The following is a 25,809-nucleotide window of genomic DNA, read 5'->3' as shown; positions in this document are numbered from 1 at the left end:
TCTTTTCTGATACCAGAATACCACATAGATTGCACATCTACTTTGCTTTCTCAGGCAAAATAAGCAGATTTACTATTTACATTAGTAGCATAAATCAGTATTTTCCTTCTGTGCTAGAAACCAGCAAAAGTCAAAGAGAGAGAAAAAAATATTGGTGAAATCAGGAAACCGATAGTATATGTAGACTTCAAAATACCTGTAAGAACTGCCAAAACCAATTCCATTTGGACAAAAGTTGTGTAAGAAGAAGAGCAAGGAAGAAGCAGAAGACGGGGAGGAGGAGGAGGAGGAGGAGGAGGGGAGGTGTGGAGGAGGAGGGGGAGGAAGAGGAGTGGGGGGAGGAGGAGGAAGGGAGATAGAGGGAAGCTTACAAATCTCAGAAATCGGTTTTCAAAATATACTTCCTGAGTCTGAGGGATGCATGCTAAAATGCAAAAACTAATGCCTAATTTACAATGCTGGCTGTAGGAACTGGTATAAGTAAAACTACGGATAAAAACTCTCCTAACCTGGTTTGGTTAAGAGTAATAGGGGAGGTGAAATATACAAAACATCATTTAAATCTACTCTCTTGGTAGGAGCCAGTTTGCCTCTGAGGAAACAGAAAAAAAAAAGTCAGCTTTTGGATCATGAAGAGAAAAAAAAAATGATAGGAAAACATGCAAATAGCTACTCTAAGAAAATGCAACTCATTCAATTATTAGTAACATTGTCATGCCATCTAAATCAAGATAAATATGGAAAATGAAAGGGAAAATTTGGTATAAAACTATAACATTAACAAGTGTCAAAAACAAGAGAAATAATGACATGGAGCAGATGGAAATTGTGGCCAAAATTCACTATAAAGTTTTTAAAATTAATGAAGCAATAATTTCTATGAAGAAATAATATAGCCATAATTTAAGAACTTACCCTAAATTGATAAAACTCTAGAAAGAGTAAAAAAATTTAAAAAATCTAGATAAAAAGAGTGGAAATATTTTTTAAAACCAAATCGTACATAATGTTAACATTTTAAGTTCCCTCCATGTTCAACCAAACTTTGGATTTTCAGCAGTAATTAATATTATCATTGAACAAAATGAAGATTCCTCTACAAATTTCTATTTTTTTTTTTTTTTTTTTACCATTTTCCAATGAACAGAAATGCTTGAGGTTTAGGTTTGCCAGATGAAATACAAGACACTCAATCATTTGAATTTCAGTACCTTCTGGAAGTAGTTATCTCATGTATTTGAGACATACACACACACACACACAAAAAAAAATTCATTATTTATTTGACATTCAAATTTAGTTGGGTGTTCTGCATTTTTATTTGCTAAATCTGGCACGCCTGTTGAGGTTACTAGCATGCATCACAGAATAATAAATCCAAAATTTGCAAACTATAACATGAGAAGGACAGTGTGGGGCCATGAACAGGAATCGACTGAATTTGCATCTTGGCAAACTGTAGCTCAGTCTACATTAAACTATATGTGGAAAAGTAAAACTTGTGGGGAAGGTAAATGGACATACAGTGACCAGGCCAGGGATCGCCAACCACATTGTTTGTCAAGACTAATTAGGATTTAGTGACGATAGCTACCGTCTTCATTTGCCATTCCAGTCTCCATCATATGACAGACTACACTAAAAGAGATAAAGAAAATAACAGCGAAATCGAAGAAGTAGGTGTAGCTATCATACTACATCCGTGCAAATAGGAACAAATTGGATATTTCTCTGTTTTAACATGTCAGCTGAAGTAATCAGCACCTTAATGATCATAACAGTTGGGGAGTTTTCGGTGGGGATCATAGGAAATGCATTTATTGTATTGGTAAACTTCATGAACTGGATGAAGAGTAAGAAGATTGCTTCCATTGATTTAATCCTCACAAGTCTGGCCATATCCAGAATTTGTCTAATGTGTATAATAATGTTGGATTGTTTTATGCTGGTGCTGGATCCAGACGTCTATGAAACTGGTAAACAAATGAGAATCGTTGACTTCTTCTGGACACTAACCAACCATTTAAGTATCTGGTTTGCCACCTGCCTCAGCATTTTCTATTTCCTCAAGATAGCTAATTTCTTCCATCCTCTTTTCCTCTGGATGAAATGGAGAATTGAAAGGGCGATTCCTGGGATCCTACTGGTGTGCTTTGCCTTCTCTGTGTTCATTAGCCTTCCCACCGCTGAGAATTTGGATGATGATTTCAGGCTTTGTGTCAAGGGGAAGTGGAAAAGAAACTTAACTTTGAGATGCAGGGTAAATAAAGCTCAATATGCTTCCAGCAAGGTAAATCTCAACCTGTTCACGCTGTTCCCCTTTTCTGTGTCCCTCGTCTCATTCCTCCTTTTGATCCTCTCCCTACGGAGACACAGCAGGCGGATGCAGCTCAATGCCACAGGGTGCAGAGACCCCAGCACAGATGCCCACATGGGAGCCATGAAAGCTCTCATCTCCTTCCTCCTGCTTTTCATTGCCTACTATTTGTCCTTTCTCATAGCCACCTCCAGTTACTTCATGCCAGAAACTGAATTAGCTGTGCTCATTGGTGAACTGATAGCTCTAATCTATCCTACAAGCCATTCATTTATATTAATTCTGGGGAACAAGAAGTTAAGACAAGCATCTCTAAGGGTGCTATGTGAAGTAGCACATACACTAAAGAGAAGAAATGTTTAATTACATAAACAGAGCTGAAGACGCACTATCATTTTCTAGGACAAAGGAAGACAAAATGTTTATTAATTATCTTCAGTTCTTACATTAATGTTGATTTCATATGGTTGATTACCTTAAAATGAATGAAGTATATTTATAACTTAGAAAATCTATGTATAGCTTATTTTGCCTCTTTATCTCTGCCTCTATGCCTCTTTGTCTCTTTTCTCTCTCTCCTTCCCAGCAGTTTTTTGAAACATGTATTAAAACAAACTGTGAAAGGAGAGTGTATTTTCATAGTTCTAAATCATTTGTCCAGATGCAAATTGTATGGCTAATTCAGAACAACTGTAATAGCATCTTACTCTTTTGCATTCCTATGAAAAGTAGCTAGCTCATCCTCCCGGTCCTGACTAGATTCTTCTCAGATCTTCCAAATAAGCTCCACCTTTGCAAAAGACTCAGTAAGGTTGCAGTTCCTAATAAAATGCTATGCAATTCTATGAATGTAGCAGAAATTAATCCTGATTATAATCACAAATAAAACATAAATTATGATTAAAATAAATATTGTCACAGCGAGTACAAAAATTATTTTAGAATCAATGAAAAAAGAGATGCTAAGTGTGAAAGGACAGTTTATATAAAAAGTTTTTATAAAATAAGAATGGCCAAACCAGAAGCCTAAGTAGAACTATTTATTGCTTATTAAAGAATATTTCCTATACAAAAGACATGTGTAAGTTTGCTTTTAGCAAACTAAGACTATGTCACGCACTAATTGTTAAGATACCCTGATAAGATGAGATCTTCAATTAAAAAAAATTATGATTTTAGATGCTAAAATGTCAAAACTATCAAAGGAGATATTGATTCAATACAGATCATCTCTATAAACTAGGAGGATAATATTTAGATTATATATAAGTCATCTATAAGATATCATTTATGTTGTGGCAAAAATATCTTGAAGTGATTGACCAGTCTACAGTAGTCATAGACTTTGTGTGAAGAAGATAAAAATGTTTATAAATATTCTGATCAATAAATTTGATAAAAATAAAAATTACTTTTATCTTTCATATGTTAAATTTCATATGTTAATTTTTCTTCTCTGAATCTGACAGTGCAAAAATTAACACGTTGATTAAGCTGGTAAGTTTTTTTAAATACCTTATAAGTTAAAAGAAACAATAGAAAATTGTTAAGGAGCACTAACGGTGCATAGGCTGAAACTTACACTATAAATTTTAAAAAACATCTTTTTAAGCCCTAGCAGGTTTGGCTTAGCAGAGAGAGCATTGGCCTGCTGACTAAGGCTTCCTGGTTTGATTCTGGTCAGGGCACGTGCCTGGGTTGTGGGCTCAATCCTCAGTAAGGGGAGTGCAGAAGGCAGCGGATCAATGAGTCTCCCTTATCATTGATGTTTCTATCTCTCTCTCCCTCTCTGAAATCAATACAAATATATTTTTAAAAAATTAAATTTTCTCACTATATTAGTTTGCAAGGTTTCCTGCAACAATGTACTATAAACTGAGTGCCTTAAACAACATAAATTTATTTTATCATACCTCTAAAGAATAGATGTTTAAGATCAAGGTGTTGGTTCAGTCTATGGGCTCTGAGAAAGAATTTGTTCCAGGTCTCCTAGCTCTGGTGTTTTGATAGCATTCTTTAGTGCTCCTTAGCTTCTAAAAAGCACCCAAGTATATCTTCATCTTCACATGGTGTTCTCCCTGAATACACCCAAATTTCCCCTTTTGATAAGGATACCAGTCATACTGGATTAGAAACCCACCTACTCTCACATAAGCTCATCTTAACTAATTATATCTGTAACAACCCTATTTCAAAATAAGTTCATATTCTAAGACACTGGGGTTAGTACTTCAACATATGAATTTCTGGGAGACTCATAAACACTAACTCTCCTTTACAACTTCCCTAATTCCGGCAGATTTTACTTTATGCCATTTCTACAAATGCATATATGCAAAAAAAAATTTAAATTGAGTCAACATGTATGAACCAAACATAGTGCTGAGGTACATCTGCATGTCTCTAAACCAATGGGAAGCTTATCTGGTTGATAGAAGGACAATGACTCTATTTCCAATAGGGCATGCTGAGGGTAAACAGGTCCTAAAGGCCCTCCTGAACCCCAGACGTACACAGGAATGTAATAATATGCACACATGCACTGAAAGACTGTCAGAGATCAAAGAATTTTACAAGGTCTTTTTTTCTGTATTTGAGCTGAGAAAAAGAGGTGTGTATCGATAAGGTAAACTTGGAAAACTCTCTTACTAGTCTCAAGAATATATATTTTTTTTTTTTTGCTTTGAAATATTGGTGGTAGCTAAGTCCTTACACAATTATTGAAATCTGAGCTCCTATCAGTTACACAATACAGAACATTTGGAGTCCAGCCAGAACTATCTACCTCCTATCCTGTCCTGACTGTCCCTTGACTGAGAACCATGGCCCTAAATGAAAAACAAGAGCCAGGGTATAATGCTTATATCTTTATTGGTGATTCAAAGTTGGAGGAAGAAAAGGCCATGTTTACACCACTGAAAAGTCCATGTTCACCAGTCGATCTCTATCACTTCTGAAATAGAGAAAAAGATTTTAGATACAATAATCACTTAGCCTGTGGTGAGTTGGGCATGGCATTCTCAGCCCCAGGGCACCTCATGTGCCCTGCCAGCTCAGCCAGGTTCAGTGCTGCTGAGAGGGGGTGGTGAAGGATTGAGGAAAGACAGATAAGAGAATGAAAGCTAGGTCTGGATGGGATGCTGCTTCTCTGACGGAGAGACAGAGCCACGGGCTAAGCCTTGTCTTTATTTTATAGCCAGAAGTCACGAGGCAAAGTAAGGGCGTGGTCAAGATGTTTACAACATTCTCATGGGTTCGATCCTTCTCAATGATATGCACCTGATCAAGTTTTTGTTTTTGTTTTTGTTGTTTTTGTTTTACAGAGAGGAAGGGAGAGGGATAGAGAGTTAGACACATCAATGGGAGAGAATCATTGATCAGCTGCCTCCTGCACACCTTTCCCACCAGGGATGTGTCCACAACCAAGGTACATGCCCTTGACCGAAATCGAACGCGGGACCCTTCAGTCTGTAGGCCGAAGCTCTATCCACTGAGCCAAACCAGTTAGGGCACACCTGATCAAGCTTTGTTTACTTGCAGCCTATATCACTTAGGCATGTGGGGCCACGTGTTCAGACCATAGGTTCAATCTTACAACTATAGCTGTTGGTTATAATTGTGCTGGGAGGGCTCTTCCCTCTAAGCTGGGACTTGCATGTGGCCATGAGAGGACTGTGTCCTCTCATTAGTCCAAGGCTTGAACCTGTCCAAACACTGTAGCCGCTCTCCACATTAGCCTGAGCATGCTCTATGACTGGTATTTCTATAATAAAATAGGCTCATTATAAGACAACACATAAAGTTAAAAGAGAGTAGAAGAAGGAGGAGTGGGGAGGTAGAGGTGGGAGGAAGAAACCAGGAGAGGGAGACAGAAGGTAGTAGAGGAGAAGAGAGGAGGAGGGGAAGAGAGGCAGGACTAGGAGAATTTTAGGTTAATATAAGAAGAGAGAGTCAAATAAAACCTCAGGTTAGAAGTAACACTTGCTCTTAAAAGAATGGAGAATATTTTTGTATGTGTAAGGTTGAGGCAATGAGATTCGTGGCAAGCCAAATTTGGACAAACATTTTGAGTGGTTAAAAACAAGAATCAAAACAAGTAAATAAAAACAAAAAATTAAAAATTCAGGAAGAAATTCACTAGATTGGGGAGTAGAAATGCAATTAATACCTAGGGAATCACTGGAAGCCATCTTTAGCTGGTTTTCTTTGTCATTGGCCACCACGCTGACCACCCTGGCCACCAAGGCCACCATGTCTACCCTGGTCATCTTTGCCTCTCTGGCCACCTCGACCACCTCGGCCAACTCTTCCACCTTGGCTACGTGAGCTTTCCTGGTCTCCCTGGACATTCTGGCTTCCAGACCAATGATAGTTACCCTGGTCTCTTTTTTCATGCTGACCTCCATGTTCTTCTTGTGATCCCTCTGGGGGTCCTTCATCAATTTTATGGTCTTCTTAAGTGAATATATTCACAAAGAAAGAAACAAGGAAAGAGAAAGGTTAGCCATAAACTTACATGAGGCAAGTAAGGAATCTACTGTAGCCTAAACTTAGTTAGAAGTAATATAATACTGTTTTAAGTGGTACTAGGGTCCAGAGTCTACAAGGGGCAGAGAATCCTGGCCTCTTCAGAGTGCATGTATTTAGCTTAGCACCTCTTGTTCACTCCATCACTAGTTATTCTCCCCTTTTGATGTTTCGGCCACTATTCTGTATGGCCATCTAGTCTAAGCTTACTGTGATATACAAGAATTCATCTATAAAACACTAGATAACTTCATGAGAAACCACCAGATGGAGTGACTGTGTAGATACGCATGATATCTTGGCACCAATCTATTGAATAGGGGAAATTATCAGCTACCTTGCCCTTCCCAATAGCACAGCAATCATATAACACCCACTCTCCCCTCTCTTCTATAAACTGTTAGGTCTTTAGACCAATAGAAAGTATACATTTTAAAGCCCATCCTATATTTTATCCTTTTGAAAATTTCTGGTATCTATAATTGAATCACCATCTGTTATATTAACTTTCAATCATTTCTCCATGCTCTCGTGGTCATCACTTTTTCTAATCAATAGTACATTTATTTATTTTTTACACTCAATGTCATTTTGTATTAGTTTCAGGTGTACAGCCAAGTGGTTGGGCAGTCATATACCTTGTTCCCCCAATATTTCCAGTACCCACACGGCATCATGCACAATTATTACAATATTCTTGACTATATTCCATATGCTATACTTTATATCCCATGACTATTCTGTAACTACCAATCTGTTATGGTTATCACTCTTAAAATCATTCTCTTGTGATTCAATGTATACTTTATTGCATGCCAATTACATCAGGCACTGACACTCTAAGCTTAAAAGACACAGTTTGGGCTTTCAAGTTGCTTTTCTTTATTGTTGTCAGATCAACAAATAAATTTCTGGTTCACTCCCCTATTCAAAAATCTTTCTGTCCATAGGATAAATTACAAATTCCATTTGCCATTCCTAGCATCTTTTGTAATCTGGAACTAAGCCATGTCTCTTACTTTATCTTCCTATATTCATCCTTACTGGATTACTCTGTGTTCCTAGACCCGTGATTGGCAAACTGCGGCTCGCGAGCCACATGCGGCTCTTTGGCCCCTTGAGTGTGGTTCTTCCACAAAATACCACGGTCTGGGTGAGTCTATTTTGAAGAAGTGGCATTAGAAGAAGTTTAAATTTTAAAATTTTTGCTCTCAAAAGAAATTTCAATCGTACTGTTGACATTTGGCTCTGTTGACTAATGAGTTTGCCAACCACTGTCCTAGACCATTGAAATGCTGTTTTATGCACAGATTTAGTTATGCACTTAACTTTGCCTCCCCTCATGCCCCACTCTCCAAGGTCCAGATTACATGGCATCTCCTGTGGGAGGCCTTCCCTTTACTCCCCTTCTCAGAGCTGCCATAATGTCTACTTTTGCCACTTTTCTGAAGGTGATCATCATTATGTCTAAAAGTGAAATCTTCCATTACATCCTGAGTTCCTTAAGGACAGAAACAGTGGTTCATTTACCTTTGCATCCTTGGTACCAAGAATAGAACCCTGCCATGGTTATTAAGTATTAAATTTTGTCGAATTAATGTTGGCATAGACAATGTAGATAATCAAAGCTCCCCACACACCAAGGGATCCTTATAGCCATGCACTTACAAAGCCAGGTAATAGGCAAGAAAAAATCAGAAGTAAAGCAGTGACCATATTCTCTAGACCTGAGAGAACTTATAGATCTAAAGCAAAACCACTGATTTTTTTTTTGTCTTTTATGCTCATTCTGCAATATACTAAGAAGATTAAATTATATACTAAAATGGTTGAGGAAGAAAATCTTTGAAAGTTAAACATAAAGTAAAAAATCATATAAATTTTGGATTACACCAGTGACCCAGAGGTTTCTATAATCTATTTTTAAAAATTCTAAGTTGATTGAATTCAAAATAACTTGCCCCTTCCCCTACACACACACACACACACACACACACACACACACACACACATGAATAAAATAACCCACCTAATGGTTGGATTTCTTCCTCGAGGCTTTGAGGGCTTTCTGCAAAGAAAGAACAAAGGAAAGAATAAAGTATAAAATGATATAACCTTAATGCCAGGATCATTGACCTGTCATGAACTGAAGAAACTCATTAAGTATGTAAAGGGTTTTTTTTGAGCAAGAAAATTTTTGATTGATTCATTTATGGTACTGAATTCTACAACTCTTTGGTGACATAACTTAAAATTCATTAGCTCTCTCACGCACTCTGGTCTTTTCTTATAGCCTCCCTCCTATACACACTCATATCCATGTCACTAAAATTGTCTTCAAATTTTTCTTTTGAAGTGTTTTCAGTTAATAATGGCTTTAAGTTTTATCTACCTGAGGCATCTTATCATTTAAACAGATCTCAAGGCTTCAATAACAGAAGAATGAAGCATTAGCACTGTAAATGGGTAAGTTGCAATAATAAATTTACTGATTGAATAAGTACAATATGTTAGTCAAATCGCATGAGACCTTTATGATTACATGGTATTTTTATAACTTAAATTAGTTAAATGTCAATGGAGACAGCACCCTTAAAATGAAAGGGATTTGTATTATTCAATCATTTGTCTTTGTCTGTAGGATTTATAGAAAACATTTGCATACGGTGGCATGTTCTGTTGATCTTCAGACACTAGGTCTCTAACACAGAAGATTCCAATGTGAAAGGGAAGGAGATGGGCCATATCTAACAATAAAACTGAGGACCACTAAGACTTAGGATTTGTTACTATTTTTAGCCCTTCCCTACACTCAGTTTTAAGATTTTAAAGAAATAAATGCTAAGCAAAGAAAAAGGTATGATGGGTTCTGAAGAAAAAAAAGAAAGGAACACATTCTTGAACAAGGATTTACCTGGTGAGTTTTCAGTATCTGTACCTAGAATAAAAAAAAAAGGGGGGGGGGGGAGAGAATAAGGAAACAAATTAAAAATATGATTTGATAAGATCCCAGCTATACATTTATATAAAGACAAGTTGGGTTAAATTTAAGAAGTTAGAAAATTCTTAAGAGAACTACTACTACTAATATGTTAGAATACAATGGACCAATATTTCATAAAGTAGAATCCTATATCTATCTGATCATTGATTCTGAAGCAGGGATGAAAAGGAAGTCAAATATTTTACTAATTCTGTATTATACATAATGAAATGGAGAACAACAATGGTTGTAGATAAAATACATATTATGAGACATTTTGCAACAGAGAAATTTTGAGAATTAAAATCAACTGTAGCCACATAGCTTATTGTCTGTATTGCCAGAACTTTACTACAGAAAATTCTCACCTCCAAAAGATAAATTTTTCAAATAATTGTTGGTTACTTCAAGAACTTGCCCAAAACCCATTTAAACAAACATTAATCTGTTCATCTTTTTAATGGCATCAATTGCTTGTATGCCAAGGCTCAGAATGCTTCTCTCCCAAACTCTTGCTAATTATGTAAGCTCTTCGAAGTATTTAAACTCAAAGATTATGGTTCGAATATGAAATATGGGTAAAATCTACTTTGAATAATCAATGACAGTCTACGGCCATACCACCCTGAACGCGCCCGATCTCGTCTGAATAATCAATGACATGATATGTGTGCAAGACCATGCATAAACTTCCCATGCATAAGATTCCCAATACATACTTAAAGAATAAATATTTCCAAGTAATTTTACTGTTATTCTCCATCTAATATCCAAGTTATCACAAAGTGTAGAGTTTAAGGCTCAGATGATTTTATTATAAAACTAGAGGTGCAGTGCACAAATTCGTGCATGGGTGGGTTCCCTCAGCATGGCCTGCAAGGATTGAGCAGAAACCAGCAGTCCAATGCTGCCTGCCACTCCTGCCTGCTGCTCCCACTCATCCCAGCCCTGCTAAACCTGCTGTGGGCTCGCACCCAGTCAGTCCTAATCATGAGAGGCTTATACTGCCACAGTGGTGCTTGCCAGCCATAAGCCCTGCATCTGGCACCCATCCTGAGGTGGGCTGGGGAGGGCCAGGGTGCAGTAGGTCTGGGATCCGGATCCTTTCTGCTGACATTCACGCAGGTTGTCGGGAACCACCTGGCAGCTGCTTTTATATTGTTTCTTTCTTGCAGAGCATCTAGGGAAGGGAAGCAGCTGCAGTGCCCAAGGAGGCAGACTTTCAGAAGGCAGGTGGTGCTCTTGGAACCATGCCAGCAGCGCTGGTCTGTCGGTGTATGGGCCATTCTCCAGAGACTGGACCTGCAGGACTACTGAGGGAGTGAATGGCTGCTGCCTGGCTGGTGGGCCACCAGGACAGGTGGGTCAGCTGAGCCGCACTCCTGCTGTGGGAGTGCACTGACCACCAGGGAGCAGCTCCTACATTGAGCGTCTGACCCCTGGTGGTCAGTGTGTGTCAGAGCGACCAGTTGACTGGTTGTTTGGTAGTTCAGTTACTTAGACTTTTATAGATAGATAGATACCCTTTTATAGATGCTTATTAAGGCTTATATATATTTCAGAAAAATCCAAAATTATCATTTTAGAAGCACCTTTCCCATCAGCAGCAACTTTATCTTAGTTATGACAACAGGTTTAAAATTCAAATAATCTATTAGAATTGTTTTTTCTTTATTGATTAAGGTATTACATATGTGTCTTTATGTATTTATTTAGTATTCCCATTTTCTTGATTTAGGATGTTTCTATATAATGAAATAACATTTCATAAGAAAACAAACTCTTATTCCAACTTTCAATTATTTGTTTTACAAGAAGTCTGATACCTAATGTTTGCAGTTATTTAAACAATTATCTGGATTTTGGTAACATTAAGATATGCCAGGAGTCTTCTCTTAAAAAAGTCACAGACTAACAAAGACTTAGCCTTCCTCTTTTATTATATATAAATTCCTCCATCATTACTTGAAGTTATTAATTTCTAGTAAGTCTTAGGTTTATTGTAAATGCATGCCTGCCAAGCAGTTACATGATCAGACCTATAATTATTTTAAAAGAATAAGTAATGTAATGAAAAAAAAATTTATAGTGCCTACTTTATGTCAAAATGATGATGAAATAAGTGAAAATTTAATCACAATTCTCATTTCAAAATGTTTAAGGGTTTATATAAGAAAATTATGTCTCTAAATGAATTATAGAATTTTTACTCAATTTAGCTGACCTGTTCCACACAGAGCGAATAATTGAATGTCCATATATCTAAAAACAACAGATGTCACACCATGAAGATACTGCTTGGGACTTGAGCCCAGATATTCAGGGAGATATTTGTAATCAGTAGAAAACAGAAACTAATTTTATCTCCTCCTTGATTGACCTACTCTCTGAAAATAAAATAATTAAACTCCACCCTTTCCATTAATTTTAACCCCACCATCCCTCATATGGTCTCCATTCCCCCCTCTTACCATTACTGATATCCTGAGCTGAGCTCAGAGCCAGCAAGGCCATGGAGAACAAGAGCAGAAACATCTTGGTAGAACCCATGGAATCTCTTGATGTTTCAGAAAGCTTAGCCATGCTCCTTTATAAGAGCAAGAAGGACAATATTACCTTTGAAGCCCATGGGATGGACTTCTCTCACTCATATCTGATTTGCTATTTGGGCCTCAGCCAGCCTGTTGATTTAAAGGGCTGGGTAAGCTCTTCAATGAAAAACTGTATGTTGATCAAGTTCTTTAAAATAATCGTTTATCCTCCCCAACTATTATTGTCATAATCGTAAGTATTAACAATTGTCTTCTGTTCTGTAACATTTAGTTCACAACTGTGGTTCTCTGTTTTACTACCACATCCAACATGGTTCAAGCTGAACAAATGTCAATTACTTTCCTGTAGAATGAGCCCCATCATGAAATGAAAGGCTAAAATAACAGAAATATAATCTCAAGATGAAAGAACAACAATGAAAGCATTTGCCAGAAAGAGGCTAAAACCACCTTCAGGCTCAAAGACTATCATTATTCAGAATACCCTTGAGTTCATAATTCCAATGGACTGGGGAATCTTAAAACTAAAAAAGATCAGAATAATGAGTGGGTGAGAAAACAATATTGTGCAATGAATCATTGAGCAGATTAAAAGCATTGATCTTGGACAGAAGAGTATGACTAAACTTGTTAGTTATCCTCTTATATGGAACTACTTGCTCTCTTGTGCAAAGCACAACTTGCTTCCCATATGTGGTGTCCCTGTATTGACATCACTACCCAATTTCAGAAAGAACAATTCTTATGTGTACAGTTCTGGAATGTACAGAAAAAGTCCTATTAATTTTTTAAAAATGGTATTTTGAAGATAATGTACAATAGTTTCTTATAATAATTATTTAAAGATTTTTAGATAACTTTAAGTTTAACTTCACATTACTTTAGATAAATTTTAATTATATTAGACTAACATATAAATACATTTCTTGGGATTATTAAGACGAAACAAAGGATGGAGTTCTTTCAGGGGAAAAGTAGTTTCTTATCACCAGATGTGCTCAGGCACTAAGGGATCTATAACTGAATTTTTAAATCTCACACACACACACACACACACCACCACCACCCTAAAGATTCATCAGGGTAGAATCATTTGTGTTCAACTATCTCTTTAAAAATGTCATCAATGGAAGAAAGGCTTATCCTTCCTTTGGATAAAAATTCAAAAAATAATATGACCTTGTTGATTGATCATTCTTAGATAGTAAAATATAGTGATTGTTTTGTCACAAAACAGTTTTAAATCAATATATTAAACTGTCCAACCCCATGTAATGGTCATAGTTTTGGTATTTATTCAAAGTTCTAGCTATTTTCCCTCCATCCAGCTAAGGCATTCTAATGGCAAGTTGCCTGTCTCCTGGCCAGAGGGTACACCCCGCTTATCTATTTCTCTGCTCAACAGCAGCTCTTTTTTTTTTTTTTTTTTTTTTTTTACACCTCTTAGGACAGAGTTATGGGAGGTGGGGGTGATAAAAGAAAGGGAATTGAGAAAGCTCTCATTTAATTGGCATTGTCATAGGCTGGCCCTATGTTCTCTAGGCCTGATATATATTTAGAGATGACTGGCATGGGAGTACCTTCATGCCTTCTTTAAAGACCTCCAGTTATTGGTCCTATAATACCTCTAAATGCCTTGATGAGAACAAATGCATTTCTTATTCGGTTAGTTACACTCCAGCAGTCCGGCTTCTTTGTCCTGAGATGCCATCATGTCTCCAGTTGCTGCTATTAGACCCAACCTAAGATGATCTCTTCCAGGCTCTCATGCTTAATTCGCATCTGATAATATGCCACAAGGTTATATTATTTTCCCTAAAACATCTCTGCAGCGCAGGGCAATCCCACCTCTGCCAACCCTCCTTCACTTCATCCATGAGCAGTTACCAGTCTACTGCCACAACCACCTTTAGATATCTCAGAGGAGTCAGACACTAGTTCAATGTGCCCATCACATCTAGGGTCATAGTTACTCCACATGAAATCTTTGTGCAGATGAGAAGCTGTCCCCTTGGAGCAGGTACAGCCCTGCTGTTTCACAGTTTAGCAAGCTTACTGCAGGGTGAATTTCTATCTCTACTTGCTCCCTTGTGCAAAGCACAACTTGCTTCCCATATGTGGTATTCCTGAATATCAACATCATTACCCGATTACAGGAAACCCATAAAGAGCTCTTAAGTAATCTCCTTAATGCACTTCTCCCTTGACTTGAGGTGACGAACATCATCCAAGACATTCTCAGTTGATGGTGGTGAAGAGGGGAGGGGCAAAGATATTCACAGAGCAGTTCTGTCCAAAAAGGAAAAAAATCCTTCTCGCAAGTCAGCTTCTAAATCTCTTCTCTTCATGTGTAGATCAAGGCAAACAATAGGCTTAAAAGATGGGTAATTAGTTTTCCCCTTTTTGAAAGTCTTTCAGGGTATTTTATTTTATAATAACTAATTTGGTATCTACCTTCTACTGTAGACTTGTTGTCTTGGTTAGAACTTCTCATTGACATCTTGTGGTGTATCTGCTGTCTCTACTCAAGGTGGACAGATTATTAACTGTTGTAATTTTAAATAAGGACCACCCACCAGGCCTCCTTAGCTATCGTATGAGGTAAAGAGTTCCACCCGAGGCTCTACTGATGCTCCCATAGGTTGCCATCTGTCTGAGTTCATTCAGGCTTCTTTAATAACATATCATAAAATGGGTGGCCTAACAGCAATGGTAATGTATGTCTCACAGCTAGGGAGGCTGAGAAGTCCAAGAAAAAGACACCAGCAGTCTTGGTGTCTCTTGAGGGATTGCAGTTCTATATTAACCAACATGGGATTATCGTCCAGTGAGAAACAGAAGCTACACAAAATAGATCCACTGTGTGCTTAAATAAGTTTACAAAACAACACCATATATTTAGAAATATGCATATACCTGAATGCACATACAAAAAAAGCCTGTTTAGTGATATATCAAATAGTTCACAGTGGTTACTTCTGGGTAAACCAGGAGGGATTTTTACTAGATCAGTCATTTAAAAAAAAAAAAAAAAAATATATATATATATATATATATATATATATATATATATATATATACCTCAAGAATGAACTTATGTATTCTTTGTTGCATTCAAAATAAGTGCAATTTATTTTATTAAAAAAATTTTATTGCTAAACTGATTTAAATTTTTCACTAGCATTATCATCATCCAACCCCTCCAAATTCAAGATGTCTAAGGTCTACCCTGTTTAATGCCAATTAGAGACTAGAATCAAGATTAGCCTCATCTCATCACCTCAGCTGTAAGCTCACTTTCACTTCAGTGGTGTAGGCATGCAAGAATTTCTTCCCTAATTGTCTCAGTAAAGCAAAATCATCATTGAAGCCTTACAACAACGAAGTATGTTGAATAAAAGTCTTAAACAACATAGCACAATGCTGAGCTATATGCAAAGATTCAAAGTTTGATCACTGACTTTCAGTGGACACAATGTCCTTTCTTCCTCCCTCCCTACCTCCCTCCCTCCCTACCTCCCTCCCTCCCTTCCTTCCTTCCTTCCTTCCTTCCTTCCGATATTTCATTCTTTCTTTCATTCTTTCGTTCTTTTTTTCGTTCTTCTGTTTTCTTACCTATGAATATCCTATTAACCACAGAGAGTTATTTTGGAATTTAAAGTTGTTTCCCTTTTAAAAAAATAAATAAATAAAAGGAACATACTAGTATATATTTATTTGCAATTCTTCTTTCTAGGTTTCATTCTTCTCCACTGCTAGGTAAAATATAAAACAAACTAGAATGTTTGCCAGGATAGTTTATACCAGAGATCACTTGATTCTCTGAATGCATACAAGTTGCTCTCCACATGATTCATACATTTTCCTGCCATATTTCAGAGCATGTTTGTGCAAAAGGTGGGTGTTCATTAAATATTTCTTAATTCATGACTTTCAAATTACACATCTGGAAAAAATTCAGCATACTGAAGTTAACATCATAATAGATGACCTTCACGGATCTCATAAGTCTATTACATGCTTTAACTTAGGTAAATTAATAAGTGTCAGTGCCTTGGATTTCTTCCATATATTCCCCAAAGCAAACATTAAAAGATTAGATCAGCCAAAACCAGTTTGGCTCAGTGGTAGAGCATTGGTCTGCACATTGAAAGGTCCCGGGTTCGATTCTGGTCAAGGGCATGTACCTTGGTTGCAGGCACATCCCCGGTAGGGGGTGTGCAAGAAGCAACTGGTCGATGTTTCTCTCTCATCGACGTTTCTAGCTCTCTATCTCTCTCCCTTCCTCTCTGTAAAAAATCAATAAAACATATTTTTAAAAAAGATTAGATCAATATAAGATGAAAGATTAAAGTAACACCAATTACATTTCAAGTCAAAACAAGGAAAAAAAAGCAACAACCCTGTACAGAATTATTTACAGGAATTTCTGAGATCAAATTGAAATTGGTGTGCTGTCTGAAAATGTCCCCAAATTCCTTAAATTCTACAGAAACTTTAGGGATTCCCTACTGGCTCCCCAAGGTCCCTTTCTGGACAGCAGAAATCATATGCTTTGCAATCTATCATAGTTACTCCTGGTACCCTAGAACTAAATAAATAATTAAAACAATAAATTGAACACAGGCTCAAATACAGATGATGCTAGCTTTCAATAACACATAGATTTTAAGAACACTATTTGAGAGGGTAATATTTTGGCAGAGAGAAGTCATTTTAAAAGCTCAATGGTATATCCTTTTGGACCCATTTATCCACCCAATATCTGGGGTTGGGTGGGGTAGGGGAAGGGGGTGGTAGACAAAGAAAGAAATAATTCAACCAAAAGTTGAAAACTGACCTCTAACTCTCAGATGAGGTGAGATTTATGTTGCCTTAGAAAAGGAAGGAGAGTCATAGGAAACATAAAAGTTAGAAAAAGTCCAGGTTGCTTAGTGAAGGATAAAGAACATTATCAACTGTGTGATAAAAGTAGTTGCTTCTGTCTATCATTATATTCCCAGTGCCTAGCATATTGTGGGCATTCAGTAAATGTTAGTTGAATGAATAAATGAGCGAGTGAAGGAATGAACGAAAAAGTCAGATAAAATGTACATAGAATTTTTCTCCTGAGATGGCATGCCCTTTTAAAGATCATGGAGAAAGTGATCTGAATCTCAATGATGCTAACCACAAATTCCATCCTATAGTTACAATTGGAAATAAAATATGAATCTGGGTTAGAAGTATTTAAGATAAAAGACCCAGAAAGTTCAAGATAGTTAAGGATGAGGGGGTCACATTGCCTGAAACTTATGCCTTAGAATGTGGAGATGAGTTGAAAATTTCATTAAAACAAAAAAGGGTGTGTGCACCTAAGAAGGTAGCACAGCTTTTCATAGCACCTTTTCAGTCACCATCTTTTTTGTACCAGGACCCCTATATTCAAAGACCAGATTGTTGTTTAGAGTGCTATTTTCCAGTATGACGTCTAAACTTGGTTTGACTTGAATCTTGACTGTCACTCCGTTGGGTTGTCTCAAAAGACTGTGTATATCCAGGACACATACCCAGCTGTTCTTCATTTGTAAAAGAAAAAGGAAACAGTGAGATTTTACCTTCTCTGTTTTTCTATGAGGAACTTAATGAAATCTGTGTCCATAGTCTCCTTAATTATGTTCTTCTGTTAGCTCATTTCTCTCTTAAAATTACTATAAAGCGCTATGCAAGTAAATATTTCCCATAATTAATGAACGCCAAGAAGCATTGTAAACTTTCATAATCATTCTTTGGTGTTTTGATACTATAAAAATAAAATTTAACATGAAAATAGTGATCCCTTTTGGTCATTATACCATAGAATAGGAAACACTTGACACAGTAGAAAAGAGTAAATGTAGAAAATTTAAAAACCACATGCAATTTACTTGGTGGCTTGGATTAACTTTCTAAAGGAAAAGGGAAGAAGTTCAACTTAAAACACACTTTCTATTATCCTTATAAAGTTTACTTTCCTTTGATAAGGGGTATAACAAAATTGGAGAATTTAAAATTTGTGAGTAGCTCACAATCCTATTTATGAAAGAGTTATATTTATTACAAGATTTTCTTTTATTAGTCTCCTTAATTCTGGTAATTGCAAAATTCTGGAGAATGCAACCATTGGCTGTGGAATAACTAGTAAAATAATTAAATACAAACAACCTAACACTAAGAACAAATTTAGAAGACAATGATATCACCAAAACAGAGTTTCTGTAAGAAGAGAATGAATAATAGTGTCAAATACAAACTCGTTTTGAGGCTTAAAGAAAGCTACTTTTAATAGATGGCACCAGATCATTTATTGGTTGAAGCAAAGTGGATTCCACAAATGAATATTTGTTCAAGAAGTTAGTGAGCTAATATATAGCTACTTTGAGAATTAGGCAGGATTAGGTGGGGATTTTTTGTTTGTTTGTTTGTTTGTTTGTTTCATTATTTATTTACTTATTTTTGATAAGGGGAGCTTTGACTAGGAGTAAAGGACAGTTATCAAGAAAAGGGTAAAACTAGTTATGAGTCAGGGAAGATCACATAACTAAACATAATGTTTAAAACCTGGGTTCTTTTGATGATTTTTTGTAGGAAGGAATCTACAGTAATTTGAGCTAGCTTTTATTGTAGTGTGATTATGCTTTTCCATGTAGTTTTATGTCATGTATGATACTAGGATGCCACACTGTGGTCATTGTTGGTACAGCTTCTGTACTACCTTTTATTATTATATTTCCAGATGTCGATGGCAACCATTTTCATGGTCTATTTTTTCCTTAACATGACTTCCTATTTTAAATATTGGTGTGTGTTTTTTTTTATATAATACATAGCATTCAAATCCAAATAAACAATGCAACATACTAAAGGGAACCAAGATTCAAAAGTGAGTTACAAAACCTAAATATACAATATATTTTTAAAATTTAGTTGAAAATGTTGTAATGAGACCTGAGATTAACTTTGTAAAGTAGGTTAACATTTATTTATGTACTTATTTATTTATTTGTTTGTTTATGTTTTAATATATTTTTTATTGATTTCTGAAAATAAGGGAGGGGGAAGAGATAGAATCATTGATCAGCTGCCTCCTGCATGCCCCATAGTGGGGATTGAGCCTGCAACCCAGGCATATGCCTTGGCTGGGATTCAAACCCATGACCTCCTGGTTCATAAGTTAATGCTCAACCACCAAACCATACTAGCTGGGCTAAAGTAGGCTAACTTTTAAATTATGTTTGAACATTGTATGATCTTTCAAAATAATGGAATTCATAGGATAGTTTCAGTAATATACTACATTAGTTATTACAAATATCACTCCAAAAACTACCTTTTCATAGTCATCCTGATTGTACACATCCTATCCTATATAATAAAAAGCCATAGACTGTAATGGCATCACAACCATAATCACCGTTAGACCAGAACCACCACTCCCCTTGCTGGGCTGGCCTCACCCCCCAGAAAGCAGTAAGGGGCAATCAGGCAGGCAGACAGAGTGGTTAGGGGTGATCAGGCAGGCAGGCTGGTGAGAGTTAGGAACCATTGGTCCCAAATTGCAAGAGGGATTGGGCCTAAACTAGCAGTCAGACATTCCCTGAGGGATCCTGGATTGGAGAGGGTGCAGGTAGGGCTGAGGGATCCCCCCACCCAATGCATGAATTTTGTGCATCGGGCCTCTAGTACTATAATAACTTCAAATCTAGCTATGGAGGAGTCACAAATCAGTTATACTCCACTCTTACTAATTTCACTTGGTCCTTTTAAATCTATTTTTATATGCTGTAACAACTTGATAACTGTCTTAGTATTCCATCCAGGTTCATGGGGATAAGCAAGACTTATTTGTATCATATAGTCTAGCAGTAAAATGGTGAATTTAGTACTTATTTATATGCTACCTTATTAAATTTAGTTTTGCCTTACTCTACTATGAATATTGTCTGTTCCTCAAGGACAATCACATATTTATTTTATATCCTCTATATAAATGCATCTTTAATTTAAAATTAAATAGATTGAAGAAGGTTGTATTTCTAAAATTACATTAAAAACAATTTGATCAAATTATTTAAGAGATTGTAAAAAGCTATTTTTATTTATCAAAATGACAAGTATATCCAAGATTTGGAAGCAGTCCAAGTGTCCATCAGTAGATTAAAAAAGCTGTAGTATATTTACCCAATGGAATACTACTAAGCCATAAAACACACACACACACACACACACACACACACACACACAAGAAAATCTTAACCTTTTCAACAGCATGGCTGGATCTGGAGACCATTATGCTAAGTGAAATAAGCCCTTATTTATAACACCATTAGTGGGCCATACCAAATGATCAACATAGAAATTAGTCTGCTATATTTGATCAAACATTTAGTTAACTCATTTCCTAATGCCTTGGCAGGGCCAGATCAAATTATTTCGTGGGCCTTATAAGACCCGTGGGCCTCATGTTCCCTACCCTTTCTTTATTTAAAAAAAAAAATTAAAGCATATTTTTATTGATTTCAGACAGGGAGAAAGAGGGAACGAGAGATAGAAACATCAATGATAAGAGAGAATCATTGATTGACTGCCTTCTGTACACCTCCTATTGGGGATTAAGCCACAACCCAGGCATGTGCCCTTGACCAGAGTCAAACCCTGGACCCTTCAGTCCACAGGCTAATGCTCCAATCACTGAGTCAAATTGGCCAGGGCCCTACCCTTGCTTTATAATCACACCCTTCCTCACCTGGTGTAAAACATGTAACTAAGATCGGTTCCTTGTAAGTATAGTTTCTTTTTTTCAAGAATGTCACATAAATAAAATCTTACAATATGTAATCTTTTGAGGCTTATCTATTATCATTTAGCATAGTGTTTTTGAGATACATCCAAATGGTTATACCTATCTATATTTCTTTCCTTTCTAATTCCTGGGTAGTGTTCTATAGTACAGTGAGTACATTGTGTTTATTCATTCACCCATTGAATGACTTTGGATTGTTTCCAGTTTGGGATAATTATGAATAGACAAGTTTTAAACATTTGTGTAAAGTTTTTGTCTGAGCATAGTTTTCATTTCTTCAGGGTATATATCCAACAGTGGGATCACTGGGCCATATAGTAATAGCTCTTTAAGTCTATAAGAAGCTTCCAAACAATTTCCAGCATGGTGTACTACTTTGTATTCTCATTAGTAATATATGGGATGTCTAGTTTATCTGTATCATCAACAGTACTTGGTATGCCAGTATTTAATTTTTTTTCTTCTGTTATAATAAGTTATGTGGTGATATCTCACTGTGGTTTTGTATTTTCCTGTGGCTAATGATGTTGAACATTTTGGTAAAGTGTTTTTTTGTTGTTGTTTTTTATTCTTTTGCAAACATTGGGTTGTTTGTTTTCTTATTGTTGAATTTCGAGAGCTCTTTATTATTCATGTAAAATTTTTTTGGATATGTGATTTGCAAATAGTTTAATCAACTTTATAGCTTGTCTTTTCAACCTTTTAGTAATGCCTCTTATAAAATAAAGGGTTTGAAATTTGATGAAAATCAATTATTTCCTCCTCTGTCTCCCCCCACTCCCCCTTTTATGGGTCATGTTTTTGGTGTCATGTTGAAGAACTCTTTGCCTATCCCAACTCAAAGATTTTTCTTCTATCTTTTTCTAAAAGTGTTACAGCCAAAACGGGTTTGGCTCAGTGGATAGAGCATTGGCATGTGGACTGAAAGGTCCAGGTTCGACTCTCATCAAGGGCATGTACCTCGGTTGCAGGCACATCCCCAGTAGGGAGTGTGCAAGAGGCAACTGATCAATGATCTTCTTATCAATGTTTCTAACTTTCTATCCATCTCTCTTCCTCTCTGTAAAAAAATCAATAAAATATATTTAAAAAAATAAAAGTGTTACAGTTTTATCTTTTAATTTAGATCTGTAATCATTCTCAGTTAATTTTTATATATGGCAAAAGGTATGTATCAAAGTCTCTTTTTACACATGGATATTATGTTAGAGTACGATTGAATTGCTTTTGTACATTTGTCGAAAATTAATTTGCCATATTTGTATGGGTCTGTTTCTCAATTCTATCCTATTCTATTGATTGATGTGTTTATTCCTCCACCAATACCCACCACCAGAATTACTGTAGCTTTATAGGAAATCTTAAAATTGGGTACTGTAATTTCTCAACTTTCTTCTTTTAAAAATTGTTTTAAGTATTCTAGTTCCATTGCCTTTCCCTGTGAATTTCTGAATGTGCTTACCTATCTTTAAAAAGTCCTATCAGCATTTTAATTGGTCTTGTGCTAATTTTTTAGATCATATTGAAGATCACACTGACATCTTTGAGTTCTTCTGATATGAACACAATACACCTCTCCATTTATATAGACTTCCTTCAATTTCTTCCATCACCTTTTTTTTTTTAGTTTTCAGCATATAGATTATATATGTGCTTTGTTAGATAATTCATTTTTAGTTTTACTAAATAGTGCCCCCAAAGACCATACTAATGTATTCATCTACCAGTGGTTGTGAGTTTCCATTTCCTCACATTTTACCCACATGAATATTGTAAAATAATTTTAAAACTAATTTGATTATATATATTTAAGGTAATTTATTTTATAGGATAGGCAGAGTCATCTTCCTGCAAGTCTCTTCAGACTTACCTGTTGAACTTAGAATGCATGTGCTAAAGGCAAGGCATTGCAGACATGATATGTGTACTGCATTGCACAGGTAACTCTTTTCTCTTCCCAACTGAAAAGGAAAGCTGTTGTGAGCTTAGTTTAGCATCTTTTCAACTTTCTAAGGAATACAGCTAACTAGTTTTCAGTTTTGGCTCTAAGATTTCCTGAGATAGTTAAGAACCAATGAACTACTATGGACTGGTAGCTAGAAACCTAAGTTGAATTTGCCATTGACCTGAGTGTGAATTTTTGGAAACCACCTTGCTTTCCCAACCTCAGTTCTTGTAATGTTATTGAAATAAAGGATTGTTGTAGATTTGTGGTTCTGATTTGTAAGTGAACAATTATATTTTCCAAGTGGGAAATAAAGAAATAGAGGAATAGAGAAAAGGAAAACTAAAAGTAATAAGAGAAAAGGAAAAAACTGAAGAGAAAAAGAATCCAAGTTCTGATCGCTACCTCGCTAGGGGTTGATGAATTGTCCAAGTAATTAAGTGTTGACTACTTATCCAAATCATTAGAAATTGACCAGTTGTCCAAGTCATTGATGGTGACCAGTTGTCCAAGTCAATGGGGTTGTCTATTTGTCCAAGTAATTGAAGTTGACTAGCTGTCCAATCACCAGAGGTTGACTAAGTCATTGCCACTCAGGGAATTGAGCCTCTCTCTGTTGTATACTAGTAGTGTGAAATTCAGTTAGTCCTTGAACATGTTTTTCTAAACTTGAAATTGTAATCATTATCTCAGATTGTGGAGAAAATTTATGAATGTTCTGAAAAATGCAATTGATATCAATTTCTATAGACTAGTGATAACTTTTTTATATAAAATACTAGAGGCCTGGTGCATGGATTCAGGCATCAGTGGGGTCCCTCAACCTGGCCTGCGGGGACTGGGATGAAATGGCTTTCTGACAACCCCCAAGGAGTCCTGGATTACAAGAGAGTGGTTCTCAGGTGATGACCACAGAATCAGGCTCCCTCCTCTCTGGTTCTGGGTACATCACCCCAGAACCACAGCTGCCAAGTCACCGCAGCTTGGCAGCTCCTGCATTGAGCATCTTCCCCCTGGTGGTCATTCCGTGTCATAGCTACCAGTCAGATGGTCAGACGATTGGATGGTCACATAGGCTTTTATGTATATAACTAGATAGATATTTTTTTATTGATTTCAAAGATGAAGGAAGATGGAGAGAGAGGTAGAAGAGAGAGAATCATTGATCAGTTACCTCCTGCATGCTCCACACTGGGGATTGAGCCTGCAACCCAGGCATATGCCCTAACTGGGAATCAAACTGTGATCTCCTGCCAACTGGTCTGTGATAACTTTTTATTCAATTAAGTATTTGTGTGATTTATATATTGTTCAGAGATTGCTGATTACAAATATTCTTTCATTAATGATATTGTTAATATATGTTTTATATATTAACCATTAAGGAGAAGCTAGGAATAAGAAAAGTGATTAATAATTGGGTATTAATCTTAATAAGTGGGTATTCGTAACAGAATGAGCAACTGACACAAACTTCACCTTACAACTGTTTGAAAATGAATTAAAAAAAAAAGGAATAAAATGTGAACCATACTGGAAAAAAAGAAAATATCATTAGAAAACTGAAAATGTTTATATATGTCTAAAAGATAGAAATCTGACAGGATTAAAGTGAGGAAGGAAATTTGGCTGAAAGATAAACACCAGAGAAAATGTGCATTATTTCTTAAGACTCTTCTGAGTCATAATTAATGAAAATAAGAAGTATAGGGAGCCAAGAACAACCATTAGGATGACTGCTTAGAGATGGAATGTAAAGTGGTTGGGCAGGCTGGCCTTGCTTCCACACCTCCTAGGCAAACACAAACATATTCTCTCTCTCTCTCTCTCTCTCTCTCTCTCTCTCTCTCTCTCTCTCTCTCTCTCACACACACACACACACACACACACACACACACACACACACACAGTAAAGCAGTAAACACTTAACATCTTCTTCCAGACTGGAGAAGTTAGTATGACTAACTGGGTCACAGATGCACTACAATGTTCCAGGTAGCTGGCAACACCCAAAAGCAATGGTAAAATTCTCATAGGAATTACTGTAAGATTTTATACTAGAAGATGCCAACTGTCTCCATTCCAACATTGGAGTCAGGAAATAGTAAATTTAGAAAGTGTCCACAGACAGGGAAAGAGAAATTCTCAAATGTAAATACAAGCCTGCAATCAAGGCTAATATAATAAAACACACAGGAGAAAACACACCACAATTATATTAAAGAAAGGCACCAAATAAAACAGCGATAAGAAAAAAGTAAATTAACAATAAAAGGCATACATTATGGATATTAAAAAGAAAGCAAGGGGAAGATCAATAACTATAGGTGAGAAGCTAGTTGTGTCACTTTTGAAATTGTTTAATCACTCCATCACTTAGTCTCTCTTCTGTAGCATATTATTAATTATAGTTCTGCCTTCAAAATATTATAGTGACAATTAGATTTAAAGAGCTTAGAACTTTCAATGGAAGTCAAGTGACAGACTATTCAAGTTAATAAGTTCACAAGGTAAAAAAAATTACTAAAGAATTTAAAATAATGCCTGGCACATAGTAAGTACTATCGAAGTCTTAGCCATATATATATAGCAATGATTGATACAAAACAAAAGTTAACATGTTTACAAACCCCCAATGTAAGAGTTTTAAAAGAAAAACGTAAA

General features: G+C 36.3%; 1 protein-coding gene and 1 pseudogene across 1 annotated transcript; one reads left to right on the top strand and one right to left on the bottom strand.

The window, feature by feature from the left end:
- The first annotated feature begins 1,741 nt into the window (after positions 1–1,741).
- LOC118728642 (taste receptor type 2 member 7-like) lies at positions 1,742–2,646 on the top strand. The gene is given in 2 exon segments (XM_036455366.1): positions 1,742–2,578; positions 2,581–2,646. Coding segments are annotated over 2 exon segments (903 nt in total).
- A 3,414-nt stretch (positions 2,647–6,060) lies between these two features.
- On the bottom strand, positions 6,061–12,410 carry LOC123653068 (annotated as a pseudogene).
- Between the last annotated feature and the right edge of the window lie 13,399 nt (positions 12,411–25,809).

Source organism: Pipistrellus kuhlii, unplaced genomic scaffold, assembly GCF_014108245.1.
Source record: "Pipistrellus kuhlii isolate mPipKuh1 unplaced genomic scaffold, mPipKuh1.p scaffold_m20_p_3, whole genome shotgun sequence".
NCBI classification, from domain to species: Eukaryota; Metazoa; Chordata; class Mammalia; order Chiroptera; family Vespertilionidae; genus Pipistrellus; species Pipistrellus kuhlii.
This window is presented reverse-complemented; position numbering and strand designations above follow the sequence as displayed.